General features: G+C 36.5%; 1 protein-coding gene across 1 annotated transcript; it reads right to left on the minus strand.

Annotated features, from left to right (window-relative positions):
- Positions 1 to 65: 65 nt before the first annotated feature.
- LOC121417140 (store-operated calcium entry-associated regulatory factor-like) lies at positions 66 to 16466 on the minus strand. The gene is made up of 9 exons (XM_041610728.1): positions 16072 to 16466; positions 10977 to 11071; positions 9852 to 9941; positions 8735 to 8845; positions 8027 to 8142; positions 5393 to 5491; positions 4734 to 4994; positions 2609 to 2766; positions 66 to 291 (listed from the first exon to the last, which is right to left on the minus strand). Exons 1-9 carry the CDS (start codon positions 16145 to 16147, stop codon positions 266 to 268), a joined length of 1032 nt encoding a protein of 343 aa, XP_041466662.1. The 5' UTR covers positions 16148 to 16466; the 3' UTR covers positions 66 to 265.
- Between the last annotated feature and the right edge of the window lie 1228 nt (positions 16467 to 17694).

Here is a 17694-nt window from a genome sequence, read left to right on the forward strand (position 1 = left end):
GGGCATAAGATAGTCGAGACACGTTTTTTGTGAATTGTAACATTTTTTTGAGAATGACCCAGTAACTAGTAGACCAAGTGGGTTCAGCCATGATGTTGTGATACGGCTTGAGAAGTAGACCGCCTGCTTGTAGAAAGAGCGCATATAGAGTATGAACCACGTTAAATTACCCAATGATTAGAGCGAGGGCGCTATCACACAAGTGAAGGTTGTGACACACACTGAAATAAAAATGCTGACCTATCATGGATGATTCAATTATGTCTCATCGTCTTCTCGTCCCACCAAAACCTATAAAGTAATTTAGAGAGGGAGAACAAAAGAATTACTCATAAATATGTTCATGATAATAATAATTATAGGGTATTTAAATTGCGCACATATCCACCTTGTTCGGTGCTCAAGGCGCTCCTGTATTACCCAGCTAAGCTGGGCATTCATAGCGCACACAGCTTTTTAAGGAATTACTTCCTACCGGTACGCATTTGCCTCACCTGGGTTGAGTGCAGCACATTGTGGATCAGTTTCTTGCTGAAGGAACTGTTTCAAAGTCCGAAGACTAATCCACTGGGCCACAACGCTCCACATACATATGATGATGTCACACAAATGGCCAGTGCCTTAGGAACCTTGAAAAAGTTACTTGGGGGCTCTGGGAATTCCCCCCCCCCCCCACCCAAAAGCTCTAAAGAGCCCTGGATATTTACTGCCATGTTACAAGCCTATCCAATGTAGCAGAATTAGGCAGTAGGTTTTGATATGAAGCCCCTGGTAAATAGTATACAAATTATGCGTGCACATGAGTTCATTAGGCGATCTATCCTCACACGAGTTGAGGCTCTGTTCAATCTATTGTACGAAGCAGATAGGCCGAGTGCAATGGGGTGAACACGGCCTCATAGAGAGTGGATAGGTAGCAAAATGGTTGAATGAAGACATGCACATTTGGTTTATACAATGTTCAGATTTTCTACATTTTGTTATATGACAATAGAGAAGAAAAAATAACAAAAGCGGAGGGAATTAAGACATATTTTGCCTTTGTCCTGCAATCTATTTTTTCTGAAAATATTTTATTATTTTGCCCATGCATGAGAGCGGTTAACTGTTTTTGTTCTTGTGTGACGCACTTTGATTCATGAATCTGTGTCCGCAGTCAGCCTTGTTGATGCGATTACTTCTATGCAGGCAAACACACATATACAAAATGTACACACACACATACAAAATGTACACACACACATACAAAAATGTTCACACATTAAAAAAATGTACACACACCCGCACATACTTAGTGGTACACTCTGAGAGAGAGAGCTCAAATATGCAATGGAAAAATAAAAAAAAACATGGTTGCCGTGCAATGGAAAATAAAATTTGCATGCAGCACAAAATGGATCAAAATTGAATGGCTTTAAATCAATCATATTACAAGAATCTTTGTCTGAGTTGTATAATCTTTTACCTTGTCTGAACCTACCATCTCTCAACTTTCTGACTAGTCTGCTACCAAAGACTCAAATTCGACACTTCAACATATCATAATATGTCTTCATTAAAGACTACTACATGACCACCCCATCAAAATAAATTTCGAAGAAAAATCAGTAAATCTATTCAATGAAACACCTATTCATTTGAATCCTTCACATCGTTATAGGCAGCACTTTCATATAATCTAGTAAGGTATTGGAATAGAATAACATTCGTTTTTAGGAAATTCGCCAAAACTAAAGACAGGCTTTAACCAAACTACCCAATTTTAGCAAAAGAAAGCAAGTGACACTTCAGTGAAATTTGAGTTATTGTCGTTTCTGAAACACCCTTTGTACGTTGCACTTTCAGGCTGTTCAAATGCATTGATGTATAAGTAAATGACAAACACACATTTACAACAAATTATACTTTTGTAAAGTCTCCTTTTGCCAAAGTACGGTAGCATATTAAAGGGGAAGTTCACCCTGACAAAAAGTTTATTGTAAAAATAGCAGAAAAAAATAATAAAAAATATTGCCGAAGGTTTGAGAAAAATTCATCAAATAATTAAAAAGTTATTAGAATTTCAATTATTTGATTTGTGACGTCATATGCGAGCAGCATTCCTACATAGCGAATGGTAAAAAATCAATGAAATGTCATTTTCTCAGAAAATTGAAAATGGTTTTCACTGTAACTTTTGTATATCAATAGACAAATCATTTCACACCCGATCATGAAAAGAAAACAAAATTAAGTCATCAGGAACCATACAAAATTTGAATTTCATGCATTTTATATCACATAACACATGGGGCAGCTGCTCGTTTATGACGTCACAAATCCAAAATTTTGAACTCTAATAACTTTCTTACTCTTTAACAGATTTTCCTCAAACCTTCACCAATATTTTTTACTATTTTTTCTGCTATTTTTACAACAAAGTTTTCTTCAGGGTGAACTTCCCCTTTAAGTCAATTCATACTCCTTGTTGTAAGAAGCTGCACAACGGCATCAAGAGAAATATTACAATCAATTGTGTACCCAAATCAATCATATGGTTAGCAAAAGACTTCTAATGGATCACAAGATTCTTGTAAGGCCCACAAAAAAGAAAGTTCTGTGTACATACCTGAAGCAGTTCTTGTGCCTGAACTTCCCCCACCACCAAACCCTGAGAAACCGCTGCTCCTGCTACTGCTACCCCAGCCTGAGGAGAATCCGCTATTGTACCTTGGAGCAGTGTAGCCATACCTCGGCCTGCCATAGCCCCCGTATCCATAGCCACGACTAAAAAAAGTGACAAGACAAGATAACAATTCTTTTATTAAAATCAATCTAATTTGTTATATTCAATTGAAATAATTATATCAACTAAATAAATTGGGTAAAATTCATCAAGGAAAATTATGAGAATTTCAAACTATGATAACAATTAACATAGTTATTGAATGATATAGTTTTAGCAATATTTTGTGAAAAGAGTTGTGCACATCGTCATGAATGTTCATTAGGTGGGCTGATGATGTAACATCCCCGGGGGGGCCACTTACATTGGCGAGTGGATACCATGCGCGACCAAAAAAACACGTAAAAAGGATGTCTTTTTCACGATAGGGCACGTTACGTGCGTAACGTGATAAGGGTGTCAAAAACACAAAAATAATGAAAAAAGGGTATCTATTTTGCTAGGAAAATTACGTGTTTAGGGTCGAATATGCGGGGATGATAAAACAAAATTAAAATGTTTTATAAAGGATGTCCTTTTTGCCCCAAAACTTTGTGTTTAGAGTCCGATTTGCGCGAGGTGTAGAAGGTGGGGTCGTACTAAACCAAATAAGGTAAAGCCGACGACCGAAGGACCCGTAACAATAAAACATTCCTGTACTTGTTTAGGGGTTCATTTCAGGGAATATTACCAATAAGAGTATCGTTTTGTTTCCAATACTTGTTAAGGGTAGGGTTTCACACGCCAATACTTGTTAAGGGGTGCATTTTCAGAAAATGGAAATTACGTGTTTAGGGTGTTTTTCGAGACCCCATGGTCGCGCATGGTATCCACTCGTGAATGGAAGTGGCCCCCCCCCCCCCCCCGGGTAACATCCCCACTTTTCCTTTTCTAATATTACGAAAAATCTTCAATATCCTTTTTTCTTACATGATCTGTCTCTATTATGATAAAACAAGTTGCAACAATGAATATCTAATGCACTGAATTAGTCATCAATCCATTTTTTTGTTCTTTGATGAAAAAAGAAAACATAATTTCATATAATAAAATACAAAAGATCAAGTGGAGATGTGACATCATCAGTTAGATCACTGAATATTCATTAAGACATGTTTAGAACTGTTTCATCAAATAACAGTAATCTTGAAAATGTCATAACTACGTTATTCCTTGTCCAATTATAATAAGATTTTCAGTGTTTTGGTTGTCTATTTTTTTTCTCTATCTGTTCAAATCATATTGTTTTCAGCCTGGAGTAGCCCATTAATATCAAATTTTAAAAAACATCATACATGAGAAAAAAATTAGAAATGCAGTTAAAATGATTGGATGCCACTAAAGCTTAAAGAATGGTTCAAAGCAAGCAGGTGGCTTTTATCAACTTCATCATAAAACAGCATTCTCCGGATGTCTAATACCATCATGACTAAACCAACTTGGCCTACAATCAATTTGGCTTAATTAATCAATTACATGAATAAAATCAGTTAATCAAGGTGTTTAGAGCGAAAAGTTGAATTATAAAAAAAGTGTTAATAAAGAAGTAACTTGTCTTCATACTCAAAGAGAAATGCCAGTCAAGAGAAAATATGTAAAACCAGGCTTAATTGTCACTATATCATCGAGGATCTAGATCTAATACAGTTATATAAACTGAACTTTGTGAAATTTTGAAATTTACACCGAAAAATGTTCACACTGAAGATAACCAACACAAATAAGTGCACGGGGGACAGTGTATAATTATTTCTTTGAATGTCGGCCCGACGCTTGACCCAAATCCTGTGCTTATTGCTGATTTTTCAGCAATTACACAATTTCTTCCAGAATCCTTTGGCACATGTGTTTTATTTATACAAACAGACGCTTTGGTGGTCATTTCATTGGATTCTGTACGAACTCATTTTGATATCGTTACCACACCTGGCAGTTACCTTAAAACACCAAAATAAGACAAGATAACAAGCTGATAAAAAATAAAACATACTTTTTAAAATATGATGTGATTAAAACAAACTCAACTTACTTTCTGTTTCCACCAAAGAGATAGCCAAGCAGACCCCCGGCAGCAGCACCGGTCCAGAATCCACCCCCACCAAGACCCCCTCCACCAGTCCCCGCACCCCTGGTGTACCCTGATGAGTGCCCTTGAGTACCGCTACAGCTGCCTCCAGAGTACCCATCGTCCCTGAAGCCCGGTGGAGGGGGTGCGCCTCCACCACCCCCTGGCCCAAATCCTGTCCCTCTCTGGCCTGGGTAACCGTCATCGCTGCCAGCGGTGCCCGATGTGATGGTCAGTTAAGAAGCATAATTTCATATCAAAATCTATTTGAACATAGTAAATGTATCTCTTTTTAAATTATTTGGGATATTATCTTGGATTAAATATGAGCTAAAACTAGGTGCATGAACTTGTATATAAGATTTTGTGGCATAAAGTTAATCTATTTCATTAAAGAAGGAATGTAAAACATTTGTTTTCTTAAGAAGGGGTGTTTTTTCGCTAGCTTGGATTAATTATACTTGGCAAGACTAAACATAAAGGAATAGGCAATTGTATGGATAAATTAGAACATAATTGAAGAAACTTTATGGAGCATAAAACAAAATCAATTTGGACATTTCATACTAAACTTCTCAGCTTTAGAATCTAGAGTAGTCAAATCGTTTGAACACAAAGGATATTCATTGGGTGTACTGGCAATGCAGGTTCTGTAGATAACGTACATCAAGACTGCAACGATGGCGAGGAATAACCAATCCGTCTTCCCAGATTTCTGCCGGCTGCAAGTTAAAAAGACAAGCAAGAATATAATGCACAATAATAATCATAGGAGATGAATAAAGTATTAAAGGGATGAAGCTAATGGGGGTAGACATGATGGCCCATATTCCAAAGTTGGGTTTAAAGAGAAATGCCGGTAGTTGCAGTAAACATTGATTTCATGAGAAAGTCTGTAAAACCAGGCTTAACCCTATCTAGGCCGGGGGGGGGCCTCGGAGGCCCCCCCTCAACGAATCGCGCGATATTTTCGCTGTGCGAAATTTTTTGACCGCGCCGCTCGCTGAGTTTTTACTTTCAAGTCTTGCGCAACTTTTGAGACCAATTTTGCGTCACCCGGGTACGTGGTTCCGAAATTACGTAACATTGAGTAAGTGCATGTCAGACCGAAAATGGCTCAAAAACGTGATTTCGTGTACAAAGTCAATGCAAATTGTGCTTTCAACCAAAATTCATAAATGTATGATTATTTTTAGTTTTGCTAGTCTAAATGTATTCATTTTATGCTTTTTATGATCACAGAAGAGTCCCCAACAAATTTCATTGAAAAAACAATGAAAAACAAAAGGTCAAAAAAACAAAGAAATACATAAGAAATTGCAAAAAACAATATAATACATAAGAAAATGATTTGATGTCACAATTTTTTTCATGTACACTTGCTAAGGACACCACAAAGAGTTTCTATACCAAAAATTAGTACATTTGGAGCTTTATTTAGGGAGTTAGAGGAAAAAGTATGATTTCGCATACTAATTACGCATAAATTAGCATAATCACTTAATAGCAATTCGCATGAAATAAATTACTATACAATCTTGTAGATTATGTCCCAGGCAACCCGCGTGCCAATTTTCGGCGCGATCGCGCGGTCGACGGCCGAGATCTTAGGGGGGGGCCTGGGAGGCCCCCCCCCCGCCATAGGAACTCCCAAAATACCCCGGCCTAGATAGGGTTAATTGTCAGTATATCATCGAGGATCTAGATCTGGTACAGTTACATAAACTGAACTTTGTGAAATCTTGAAATCTACGCTGAAAAATGTTCACACTGAAGATCACCAACACAGATAGGCACACGTGGGACAGCGAATTATTATTGCTGGAAGAAAGACCCGACGGAAGTGACCGAATCCGCGCTTATTTTGCTTATTTCTCAGCAATTACACAATTTCTTCCAGAATCCTTTGGCACTTATTTTTATTCATACAAACAGACACTTGGGTGGTCATTATATTAGATTCTGTAAAAAGTAATTTTGAGATCGTAACCAAAACTGGAATTTTATCTTTAATTTTAAACTCAGGTTTAAAGTTGTAGTTTATGTATGGATAGCCAATTGTTACAGAAATCAATAACAGTAGAGATATCATATTTCAGCTCATCTGGGTCTGAAATCTTTCATAATTGTCAAGTAAGTATAAATGGATAATTGTCTTCATCATCAATGAATCAAGAAAGAGCACAGTAAACATAAGAAACATACAACTTAGTACAAATTTTTACACTTTTGGCTTCCATAATTTAAGCATAGAGTTAGACCATGGTCTAAGTTAAACCCAACTTCAGAACACGAGCCAATAAGGTTTGGTTTCACTGGCCCAGGTCACATTATTAACCTCTGTGACTTTAATAATCACGTTGTACATTCACTTCTTACATATGTAACAATTTGTATTTGTATGTCTGATTTTTCTGTGATTTGAAAAAAATAATGGTTTTTAAAAGAAATGAAAAAGTGCATTGGAATTATTGTAACCCTGCTCTTCTTTATTATTCAATTTCCAATCAAAATTAAACGAAAAACTTTGTTGATTCATCATCTATAACAAGGTAGAATTTAAAATTCTGAATAAATAACACACCAATTTGTACAAAACAATCATACTTTCTAAGGCAATGTTTTGTTTTATTGCTAAATACGACTGTTGTATAATAATCCATTCATTTATCAATCAGACTCTCCATGGTCGTGCTCTGATCTAATTTCATGGTCTCATTTATTTTACACATCTCATATTTATGAACAATGCAAAGTGGAAAAATTCAACAATATTGTTCAAAAGAACTACTTCGTGATGAGATATAATGGGAATAGCATTCAGAAACGTCTACAACTAAAGCGGTCCTGCCAACCTTCTACATAAAAAAAAACGTTTTCTTAGAAGGAAAAAAATTATTTAAAAAAAAGTATTATTAAAAATTTGTCTTAACATAACAATCGCCAGCTTGTTGTAAAAAGATCGGTGTGTAAAACATGTGAAATGACTCTACTTGAAAACTTGATAGTTCACCCCTGTGATCGTTGGGAAGAATAAATTTACTTGTTTTTTTCATGCAACAAGTTACTGGCCCTACAGTGATTTTTACCGGTCTGGGGCCGCCGGACCGGCGCTAGTGTCACGCTGTGTATAACACATAGTCCATGATCAGAAATTTTTTTAAAAAGTAACAAATCATACAAAAAAAGGATTGGTGTATTCATAGCAAAAAAAGAGGAACAAATACTCTAAAAAGGGAATGGTTGTCATGACTTACCTTTGGTTATAGTAGTTGTCATAAGATCCATCATCGTTGCCATAGTAACTGTGATAGTTCCCTCCGCTGTTCTTCTGGTTCATACCTTCCTTTGTGTATTCAAGTGTGTATTCCAGCTGCTGGGATATAAGAGTAAACCCAATAGCATTTTAAAGTTCTTGCATGATGCCAAGATGGCAACCTTCAAGAGCACAAATCAGTCATCAAAAGGATTAAAATCAGTAATTTGGAGATAAAACCAGTAATTTTCTTTGCAGCGTTATTATGAAATTATTAACATATGCCTATCTATCTATCTACCTATCTACCTATCTATCCATCTATCTACCTACCCATCTATATATCTATCTACCTATCCATCTATCTATCTAGCTAGCTAGCTATCTCTCTATCTGTCTATCTACAGTTGGCAATGGCATAAAAACATGGTCTATATGTTACACTGTGATGAAAGAAACCTAGTATCAATAGCAAATTTATCTACATGTACTTGGGTCTCAAAATTACTCATAACAGTGGAAAATGATTGCAAATTTCCTATTCATTTTTGAAAGATCCTTCTTCTGTAATAAAGGATGTAAACTGGTTTGCTATAGTTAAAATTTACCTATCATATTAAATTGCCAAAGAAATTTGCAATAGATTGAAAATATTTTCTTGCAACACCCTAAAGAGTTCTAAATCTGTATTCGATTGTCCACAACTTACGCCACACGATCCTTTGAGAATGTATTCATCGTCTGGCGAGGAGTATCCCTCACAAATGACCTCGATCTGACCAAAGCGATAGGCATTATCCATGTCAGTCTTACATTCCCACTGAAATTAGCAAAAGGAGAACAAAGTCATTCAGAACTGGGGGTGGGCATGATGCCCCCTCCCCCTTAAACAATTTGTGTGATCATTAAAGTATGTAAACATTTTATGGCTTTATTCTTTGGAGTCTCCTGCAACTTTTCGAAACCATTTTTTGGACATGGATATGGCATTGTGACACCATGTGGCTTTTTTACGAGACAATGTGATGCTGAAAATTGCTCATGTTCATACTTAGTGTACAAAGTCAATGGGTGAAATTCACAAAGGGGTGATTATTTTCCATTCTTATTGGTATGCTCAACTAATTTAGGGCTAAATCAGAAATAATTTTCAATGAAAAACACAAAATTAAAAACAAAGAAATTCACTGAATATTTGACTTTGAACTTTTTTAGTTCTTCTAGAAATCAGAGTTCAAAGATGACATCTGGTAAAAAAAAATCATTATGTGACATTGGGTGCTGAACATGCAAATAAGGTTTCATATGAATAAATTTGCTTATTTCATTCATAATAAAAAAAAAATCATTTGTGGAATGTTTTTATACTAGCTTATAATTACATTGAAATTTGACACGATTGCATGAACGGTGGCCAAGATCGGCGAGGCCAGCATACCCCCAAAATAGCCCAGTCCTTTTAGGGTAAAGACAAAACCAGCAATATATCTGAGGAATTTAGGCATGTTGCGATGCTTCAGGTTGATAAAATACAATGAGGATATAACTGGTTCCGAAAGAAACTTATTAAACATTACAAATGCACTGGACAAATTCCACTTACATGTAGTCAAAAAGAACAATATTTTTACACATGCTACATGTACTAACTTCAATACTCTTTTCTAAGCACATACATTGCCTCTCAGTGAATGATCCAATCTCTCAATTATTGACATGCACTTAAAAAAGATTATTGAAGCTAGCATCTTCATTTTTACTGAGTGGAATTTGTGCAGTGACCTTGTAAAGTTTGATACGTTTCTTTTGGAACCCAGTTGATTTACCTGAACATCATACCCGTCGGATCCTCTGTTATAACACTGTACAACCTGTGGGGTGAATGCATGGGCAGCGGAACCACCAACACATTGTAGCTAAAAAGAAAGAAAAAGGTAAGACAAATATTTGAGAAACCTCTCAATGTATGTCTAATTTGGAAAGCAATATGAATTGGTGTTCCCATCCAAAATGGGTTATAGTTGAACTGCTAAAGAAAAATCAGAAAAAACACAACACTGAAAATTTGATCAAAATTAGGTGTCCAAGGAATAACAAAGTTATGACAGTGAAACCGATCTATGCATATCATCAAGAGTAGTCAATTTGCAACGTGATGATATGATATCCCTACTTGTTCTTTTGTAGTTTGTTGTATGAATGTTTATTCAAATTTTGTCCTCCATTAATTAAAAAAAGATTGGATAGACAACTGATGTTCATGCCTACATGTATTACTGCAACTTAGTTCATTATTTAGGGACCAATATAAAGGTAGACGTATATTACACCCATACAAAAATAATCATTTCATGAAAATACATAAGAGGAAATTGGGGACTTACATGTACATCATCAGCTCACCTGATGAATATTCATGACATGCATACATGTACATGTATACCCATTTTTCACAAATTAATGCCTACAGGTTTTAAAATTCAATAACTCCATTCTTATCAGATTTCAATGGGGTTTTTTTCATCATTTTGCTTGGTGAATTTTACTCTAATATGCAGACATATAAAATCTTTTTCTGCCTGGATTCCTCCTTAAAAGAAGTAAACTTTTATCATCACCAATACTTTATCATCTGTGATTGAGTCCTTGCAATACCAGGTCTCTACATGTACGTTCTTCAACATCTTGGTTTGCTTGTGGTTCGAAAAGTTTCAAAAACTTTGGGGGACAGATCCTTTGCTCATGCATGCCCTACTGTATACTATGGAACAGACTTCCTGAAGACATAAAAAGTTGTATCTCTGTTGAGTCTTTCAGAAATGTTCTTAAAACCTTTCTTTTACTTCTAAATTGCTTTAAATGCACCTTGCGCATTCTACAGAGTGGATTTGGTGCTTTATATTTTATAAGCCACATGTTACTATCTTGATCATCCATGATCGTTCCCTCACCTGTTTTACTGGACTTGATCTCCTTCCCGTCGTCATCTTCCCATGTTTGAGGGTCAGTACTGAGATGTCTTCCAGCCGCACTCGGTCACTTTTTCCTATATAAATATTTCAACATGGAGTATTCTTTAATTCAAATATGATGAAGCATAACATAACACCTGCTCTTGGTGAACAAGAGTTCATTATTATTGCTTTGCCAGCAACACACACATCCAAAATCTTTTATTTTTCATTTATTTTTAGTGGAGAGGACAATCAAACTACATGCTGCAGTGCAAGGGTGGCAATAAGGCTGCCAACTCTCATCTGAGCAAACCTAAACTAAGTAAATGATTTTTTCTTGTATCTAAACAGGCTTTAAAATCTTGTCTTGTCTTTCCGTTAATGCCCACAATCATTATATTGATTATTATGGCATATGAACGTCAAGATTGACTTGACGTGAATTTTGCCGGGACCGGTAGGTGCAATACACCGGGTTAGCACTAACTTAGCACCCTACTCTTTGATGAATAGTGTATTGGTTTTAACGTGCATAGGTTGTGACTCTCCTATACACGGGACCAACATTTGCGTCCTTTCCGATGGACGGAGTGTTTTCCATCTGCATTCACACCTGCACTGAATACAGTGGTGAGGCACGATTACACACAACGCAATAGCAACAGATTTTTGTTAGACGCGTTTCGGCATGAGCAGGACTCGAACCCCTCACGTTGGGATCTACGATCTTATCCAAAACATGCGCTCTAACCGACTGAGCTACGCTGCCTCCTCTCTCTCTCTCTCTCTTACTCTTCGTTCTAGGCCGAGATGAGTCTATCATAAATGAATATTTTCTGAGTGAGAGACCATCTGAGTATCTGACTTGACTGAGTAATTCTGACTTGTCTGCTTGTGGGCAGTTCCCCGATTATGGAGTGACATTCAGAAAGCAGTTTTTAGCATTCAAACAAAGATATCACACACACTGAAGAAGTTATTTGCAAAGAAATGTTACCTGACAGTAGATGATGAAACCCACTTTTCAAAAAATTAACATTTGTTATTTGGATCAACTGAATTAATGAGATATGAATATTCATAAAGATGGTAACGGAGTGACGTAAAATGGACATGCATGTTTTAGGAGAAAACATATTGCTCAGAGTCTGTGAATTTTAAATGGCTATCACAATGCTGAGTTATTGATTGAATTCTATGCTGTTCTAGCTTTAATATGCTGCATTACATTAAAACATTGTATATTTTTCATTAATCACAATTTAAAACATAAACCCGTACCCGGTTACCATGGTTATGGAGTGACATCTGAAATATTCATATACAGGCAGGCCACATAAAATAAACTTATATTTTAAAATTTTCTTTTGATATGATGTAAAATGATGACCTTCAGCTTATTTCAAAAGAAAATTTCATTTTAAAAAAACAAGCAAGTTTTCTGAATTCTGTTAATGAAATTTAAAACACACGCACAAAATAAAAAAAGTCCCATGGCCATAGTTTGTTTGTATGGTTTGGATTCTCCTATAAGATGCGTAGCCAAAAAATTGTGGCTAATCATGTTCCCCTTTTATATAAGGCAGTGTATACAGCCACACGCGTGTGTCTTTACCATCCAGCCACACGCGTGTGGTTATATCCAGAACACCTATCTGTGGATACCGCCACACGCCGCCAGTAATAACAGTAAAACACGTATGTAGGTCTGACCGTCTATATCACGATCAAAATAACCTCATTTCTTCATTAAATTCTTACATTCTAAACCCCTTTGACTTTGATATCCTTAGATCGTTTCAATTTCATTCTCACCGTCTTCTCTCCTTGCTTTTCTTGTCTTGTTACAAACGGTCGTCTGTTTAACAGCAAATTCTCTTTTTCTACTTGTGTCGATTCTGGCTTCCTTCGCGGTGGCAGACCCATACAGCGTTAGCGCAGCGCAGTAGTAGACATACACAGTTTGGGTTTACGTTTGGTACGAATTATGTACCAAGCGTTAAGCATGCACGAATCCCGAGTTTCGTACGTACGCACGTACGCGCACATAGCCTAGAGTCAGTAGAGAATCGACACAAGTAGAAAAAGTGTGGAAATTTGCTATTTAACAGGCGGCCTTTTGTAACAAGACAAGAAAAGCAAGGAGAGAAGACGGTGAGAATGAAATTGAAACGATCTAAGGATATCAAAGGGGTTTAGAATGTAAGAATTTAATGAAGAAATGAGGTTATTTTGATCGTGATATAGACGGTCAGACCTACATACGTGTTTTACCATGTTTACTGTTAGTACTGGTGGCGTGTGGCGGAATCCACAGATAGGTGTTCTGGATATAAGTCAAACCACACGCGTGTGGCTGTATACACTGCCTTTATATAAATGAAATCCCATATGAGATTTGACAGAAAAATTTGATCCAGATTTGAAATAAAGCCAGTCAATTTTTGGAAATGTCCACTTTTGCTTGGCCTTGGAACCGCCTTGGACTTTGTCCAATATACAGTAGAGGCGCACGCCAATATCTCTCCAAAAGGGGAGACAATCTCCCACATTGGAGACTTGCTTTGCGAAAGGACAAAAGAAACAACACCAACAAAAGCATGATTTTTTCCACCCAAAATTTTGTCACACTGAGCTGAGGTCAGAAGCCCATTTGTTCTGTGTGTGATTGACAACAAAAATCCTTATCAAAACAAAAGTAGACGGTGAAAAGGGGTAATTTTTCACGAGGAATCTGCTTATCACATTTTTATTTGCCGCCAAGGTAATCCTTTTGCCGCAAATGTAAACAAAGGAAATTGGTCTCCAAAACTGGAGACTGTCTCTGAAATTGGATACCCAAATTCTTCACAAAAGTCTCTGATATAGAAGATAATCTCCAGGGGCGGATCCAGCCTTCGGCAATAGGGGGGGCCCGGAATTTTTTCAGCCATATTTTCCCCGATCGGCCGCTCGAATATGATTTTTGCCGGGATTTTTTGTTTCTTTGAAGGGGTAGTCCTAATGGTCACTTTTTAGCTTTATTCTTATGAAACATAAATGTATAATACCATAACCCTTATTTATATAATGCGAGCGCGAAGCGCGAGCTAATTTTTTTTGAAATCTTATGTACTTTTTCCTAAAATTGTGAACATTCTGGGAAATGTTTGTTTTCCTGAAAAAAAAGATGTGTATGCAAGTTAATAATTACTACGAACGTAAAGAGTGAGCAGAAATGAAGTGATGGAAAAGGTACTGTTAAATACTTGCTTACAATTAGCCATGAAGACGTTGCACATTTTTAAAAATCAAATAATGCGAGCGCGAAGCGCGAGCCGAAATTTTTTGACATTTTTACCTAAGGAATGGAAATTCTTAGCACGTTTTGTAACTTAACAGAATATGTATATAATTGAACATGCGAGCACGAAGCGTGAGCAAAAAAAATTCGAGATTTAGACCTACTGAACAAGACACTCTATTCAATTAGTTTTGTAAATCATGAAAAGGATGAGTAAGCGGGGATCTTCCATACATTAACAATGCGAGCGCAGAGCGCGAGCAGAAAATTTTTGTATACGTTTTGAACTGTCGAAATTGTACCTGTTATGGACTGCTTGCATTTAGCCATGAAGACGTTACATATTTCAACATTCAAATATTGCGAGCGCGAAGCGCGAGCTGAAAAATTTTGACCTTTTTTACCTGAATAATGGAAATGCTAAGCACTTTTTGTAATCTTGAAAGGACTCTAAGTATATAAACTAAACTTTATTGATGCGAGCACGAAGTGCGAGCGGAAAAAATTCTGGACACTCTATTCATGTTTTGTAAATCATGAAAAGGATAAGTTATTTATCCGCGAGCAGACACTTTTTGATATTGTGATCTGAAACTGCACAATGATTTAAATAGAGAACAATCTGCGTATCTGAATTAACGTGTGTTTTAGATTTCGACCTAGAATTTGGGTATTCTAAGTACCTTTCTTATCATGAAAATCAATAAAGCGAGCGCCGCAAGCGCGAACTAAAAATATATGATATTCCGATCTAAAGGGTAAATTTAAGCTCTGTTTTGCAAACACTTTGTGGGAAAATTGTGAATTGTGATGGATCACAGTTAAAAAAGAGCTGATGTATTTTATTATTATTACTTTGAGTTTTCACATAGGACCGGGACATTCTATAAGGGCATTATGTCATCATAAGAAAATGATGACTATCTTCCTATTTCTCTTTCTAAGCATGAGAGCGCGAAATCTGTTAATATTATTTCCTGAAAACTAGAAATTTAAAGCACTTTTGGAATTATGCATAAGATGCATGATATCTATCAATGCGAGCGGAAATTGCAAGCCGAAATTTTTGATAAACTGTCATCAAAGTAGTTTGATTTAGAATTAATATTGGGATATACATAACTCACTAATCAAAATGCTAGCGTGCATTGCAGCGCTAGCTGATACGTTTTGACAATCTGACCTGAATAGGGAACTTTTTGAGAACTTTATGGAATACAGGAAAATAATAGGTACCTGACAAATCAAATTTTGCGAGCGCGCAGCGCAAGCAGAAAATGATAATATTCAGACCATAACACAGACATTTTACAGAGCACTTTTTTAAAATCAATTTGTAAATCAAACAAATAATGAAAGTTCAATTTCCCAGCTGAAATATGTTTTGTATATTGACTTCAAAGTTTGATATTTCAAGCTCCATATTGAGCAAGATGTGCAAATCCCCTAAAAGACAATAAGAGCGCGAAGCGCGAGCGAAAATTTTATATCCTAACAAATAGATTTTTCAAAAAATTATTTTCAAAGTCTTCCCCTCATGTTATTTTATTCAATCATGTTCCTCCTCTTATATGTTTGCCTTTCTTCTTTTCTCTCTTTCCCTTCCTTTTCTTTTTTCCTTTCTTTTCCCCTTTTTTTTTGCTCCGCCAATAGGGGGGGCCCGGGCCCCTCGGGCCCCCCCCTGGATCCGCCTATGATCTCCCACATTGGACTTGGAGACAGTCTCCAATATTGGCCGTGCGCCTCTACTGATTAAGAATAGGTCTAGGCCTACCGAGGCAACAGGACAGAAATACCATCCTAACTTACCAAAGCCAAATGCTGCTTCTATCACACCTGATAAACTCACGATGAAAACGGAGCAGACCACAATCGACGCCTTCATCTTTCTAGTTTTCTCTCGCACTTGTCGCAATGTTTGAATGACCGTAGCTTAGTTCGTTGTCCCACCTATTCAGATTTGTGCAAGGTTTTTCCGCCCGGTCGTCTTCTTTTCCTTCTCAGATTGCTTAAATTTCCAGCTTCCCGCTGGCTTGAAAATTCATAAATCAACTAAAAATTATCTATTATAAATATATTTTGGTTTTAATAGAGTTGGAAACCGTATTTCCTGATTTTCAAATAAGATCTGTTTCGTTTTTAGAAATCCGTACAGTCTTCGCATGAATCTTCTTCTCGATCTTATGCCATAAGTTATGGCAAGCTATTGGAGATGAATAATGTGAAAACCTTTGTTTATGTCGCTATTTTGGGAGTATTGCGTAATCATTCGCATAAGAATGACGTGTACAAGTCGTACTGCATGAATTCCAAGTGATGCAACTGACAAGACTTGTGACTCAGTACTTCTGCCAACTTAAACATTTTGCCTTTATTCTTGAAGTATTGGGTGCGTTTAGGGGAGATCTATTGTTGTTTAAAGGGGAAGTTCACCCTGACAAAAAGTTTATTGTAAAAATAGCAGAAAAAATAATAAAAAATATTGCCGAAGGTTTGAGAAAAATTCATCAAATAATTAAAAAATTATTAGAATTTCAATTATTTGATTTGTGACGTCATATGCGAGCAGCATTCCTACATAGCGAATGGTAAAAAAATCAATGAAATGTCATTTTCTCAGAAAATTGAAAATGGTTTTCACTGTACCTTTTTTATATCAATAGACCAATCATTTCACACCCGATCATGAATAGAAAACAAAATTAAGTCATCAGGAACCATACAAAAATTGAAATTCATGCATTTTATATTACATAACACATGGGGCAGCTGCTCGATCGTTTATGACGTCACAAATCCAAAACTTTGAACTCTAATAACTTTCTTACTCTTTAACGGATTTTCCTCAAACCTTCACCAATATTTTTTACTATTTTTTCTGCTATTTTTACACTAAAGTTTTCTTCAGGGTGAACTTCCCCTTTAAGTTTGTTTTGGCTTCATCGATCGATCCGCTGACCGCTGCTGTAGGCTATAAAAGCTAGCTTATGTTGAAAATGATTAACGATTTAAAAGGTCATTATATCTGGCGTAATTAAATCCCGATATATCCCCCCCCCCTTCGAGGAAGGAGGGGGGGGGGGGCTGGACAAACACCCACCCCCCCCCCCCACTTTTTACGAAAGAAGTGAAAAAAAAATCACAAGAGATAATTGTTTTATTGGTGAAAATTCTTCCTGAAATACCGCTTAACGAATAAAACAATACTATGAATGCAAATAATTAAAGAGCCATGCAGTTCACCATTTCCAAACGAAATATTCATGATAGGCCTATGTCGTTATTATAACATTGAAGAGAAACACCTGTTTCTTCCAATTCATCAATTTCGGGGTCTTTGGGAAGGAAACCATTAAACCATCATGGGGTAAAAAAGGAAAATAATATTGGAGGGGTATTTGCCATATGGACATACATGGCGTAACTACGGGG

Source organism: Lytechinus variegatus, chromosome 6, assembly GCF_018143015.1.
Source record: "Lytechinus variegatus isolate NC3 chromosome 6, Lvar_3.0, whole genome shotgun sequence".
Classification (NCBI taxonomy): Eukaryota; Metazoa; Echinodermata; class Echinoidea; order Temnopleuroida; family Toxopneustidae; genus Lytechinus; species Lytechinus variegatus.

Bases quoted from the DNA above. Each gene is read 5' to 3' on its own strand.
- LOC121417140 (XM_041610728.1), bottom strand. From the start codon at position 16,147: ATGAAGGCGTCGATTGTGGTCTGCTCCGTTTTCATCGTGAGTTTATCA. The intron at 11,072-16,071 runs GTAAGTTAGGAT...ATATTTATATAG, and splicing joins AGAAGCAGCATTTGGCTTTG to GAAAAAGTGACCGAGTGCGG. The intron at 5,492-8,026 runs GTAAGTCATGAC...TTTAACTTGCAG, and splicing joins GACAACTACTATAACCAAAG to CCGGCAGAAATCTGGGAAGA.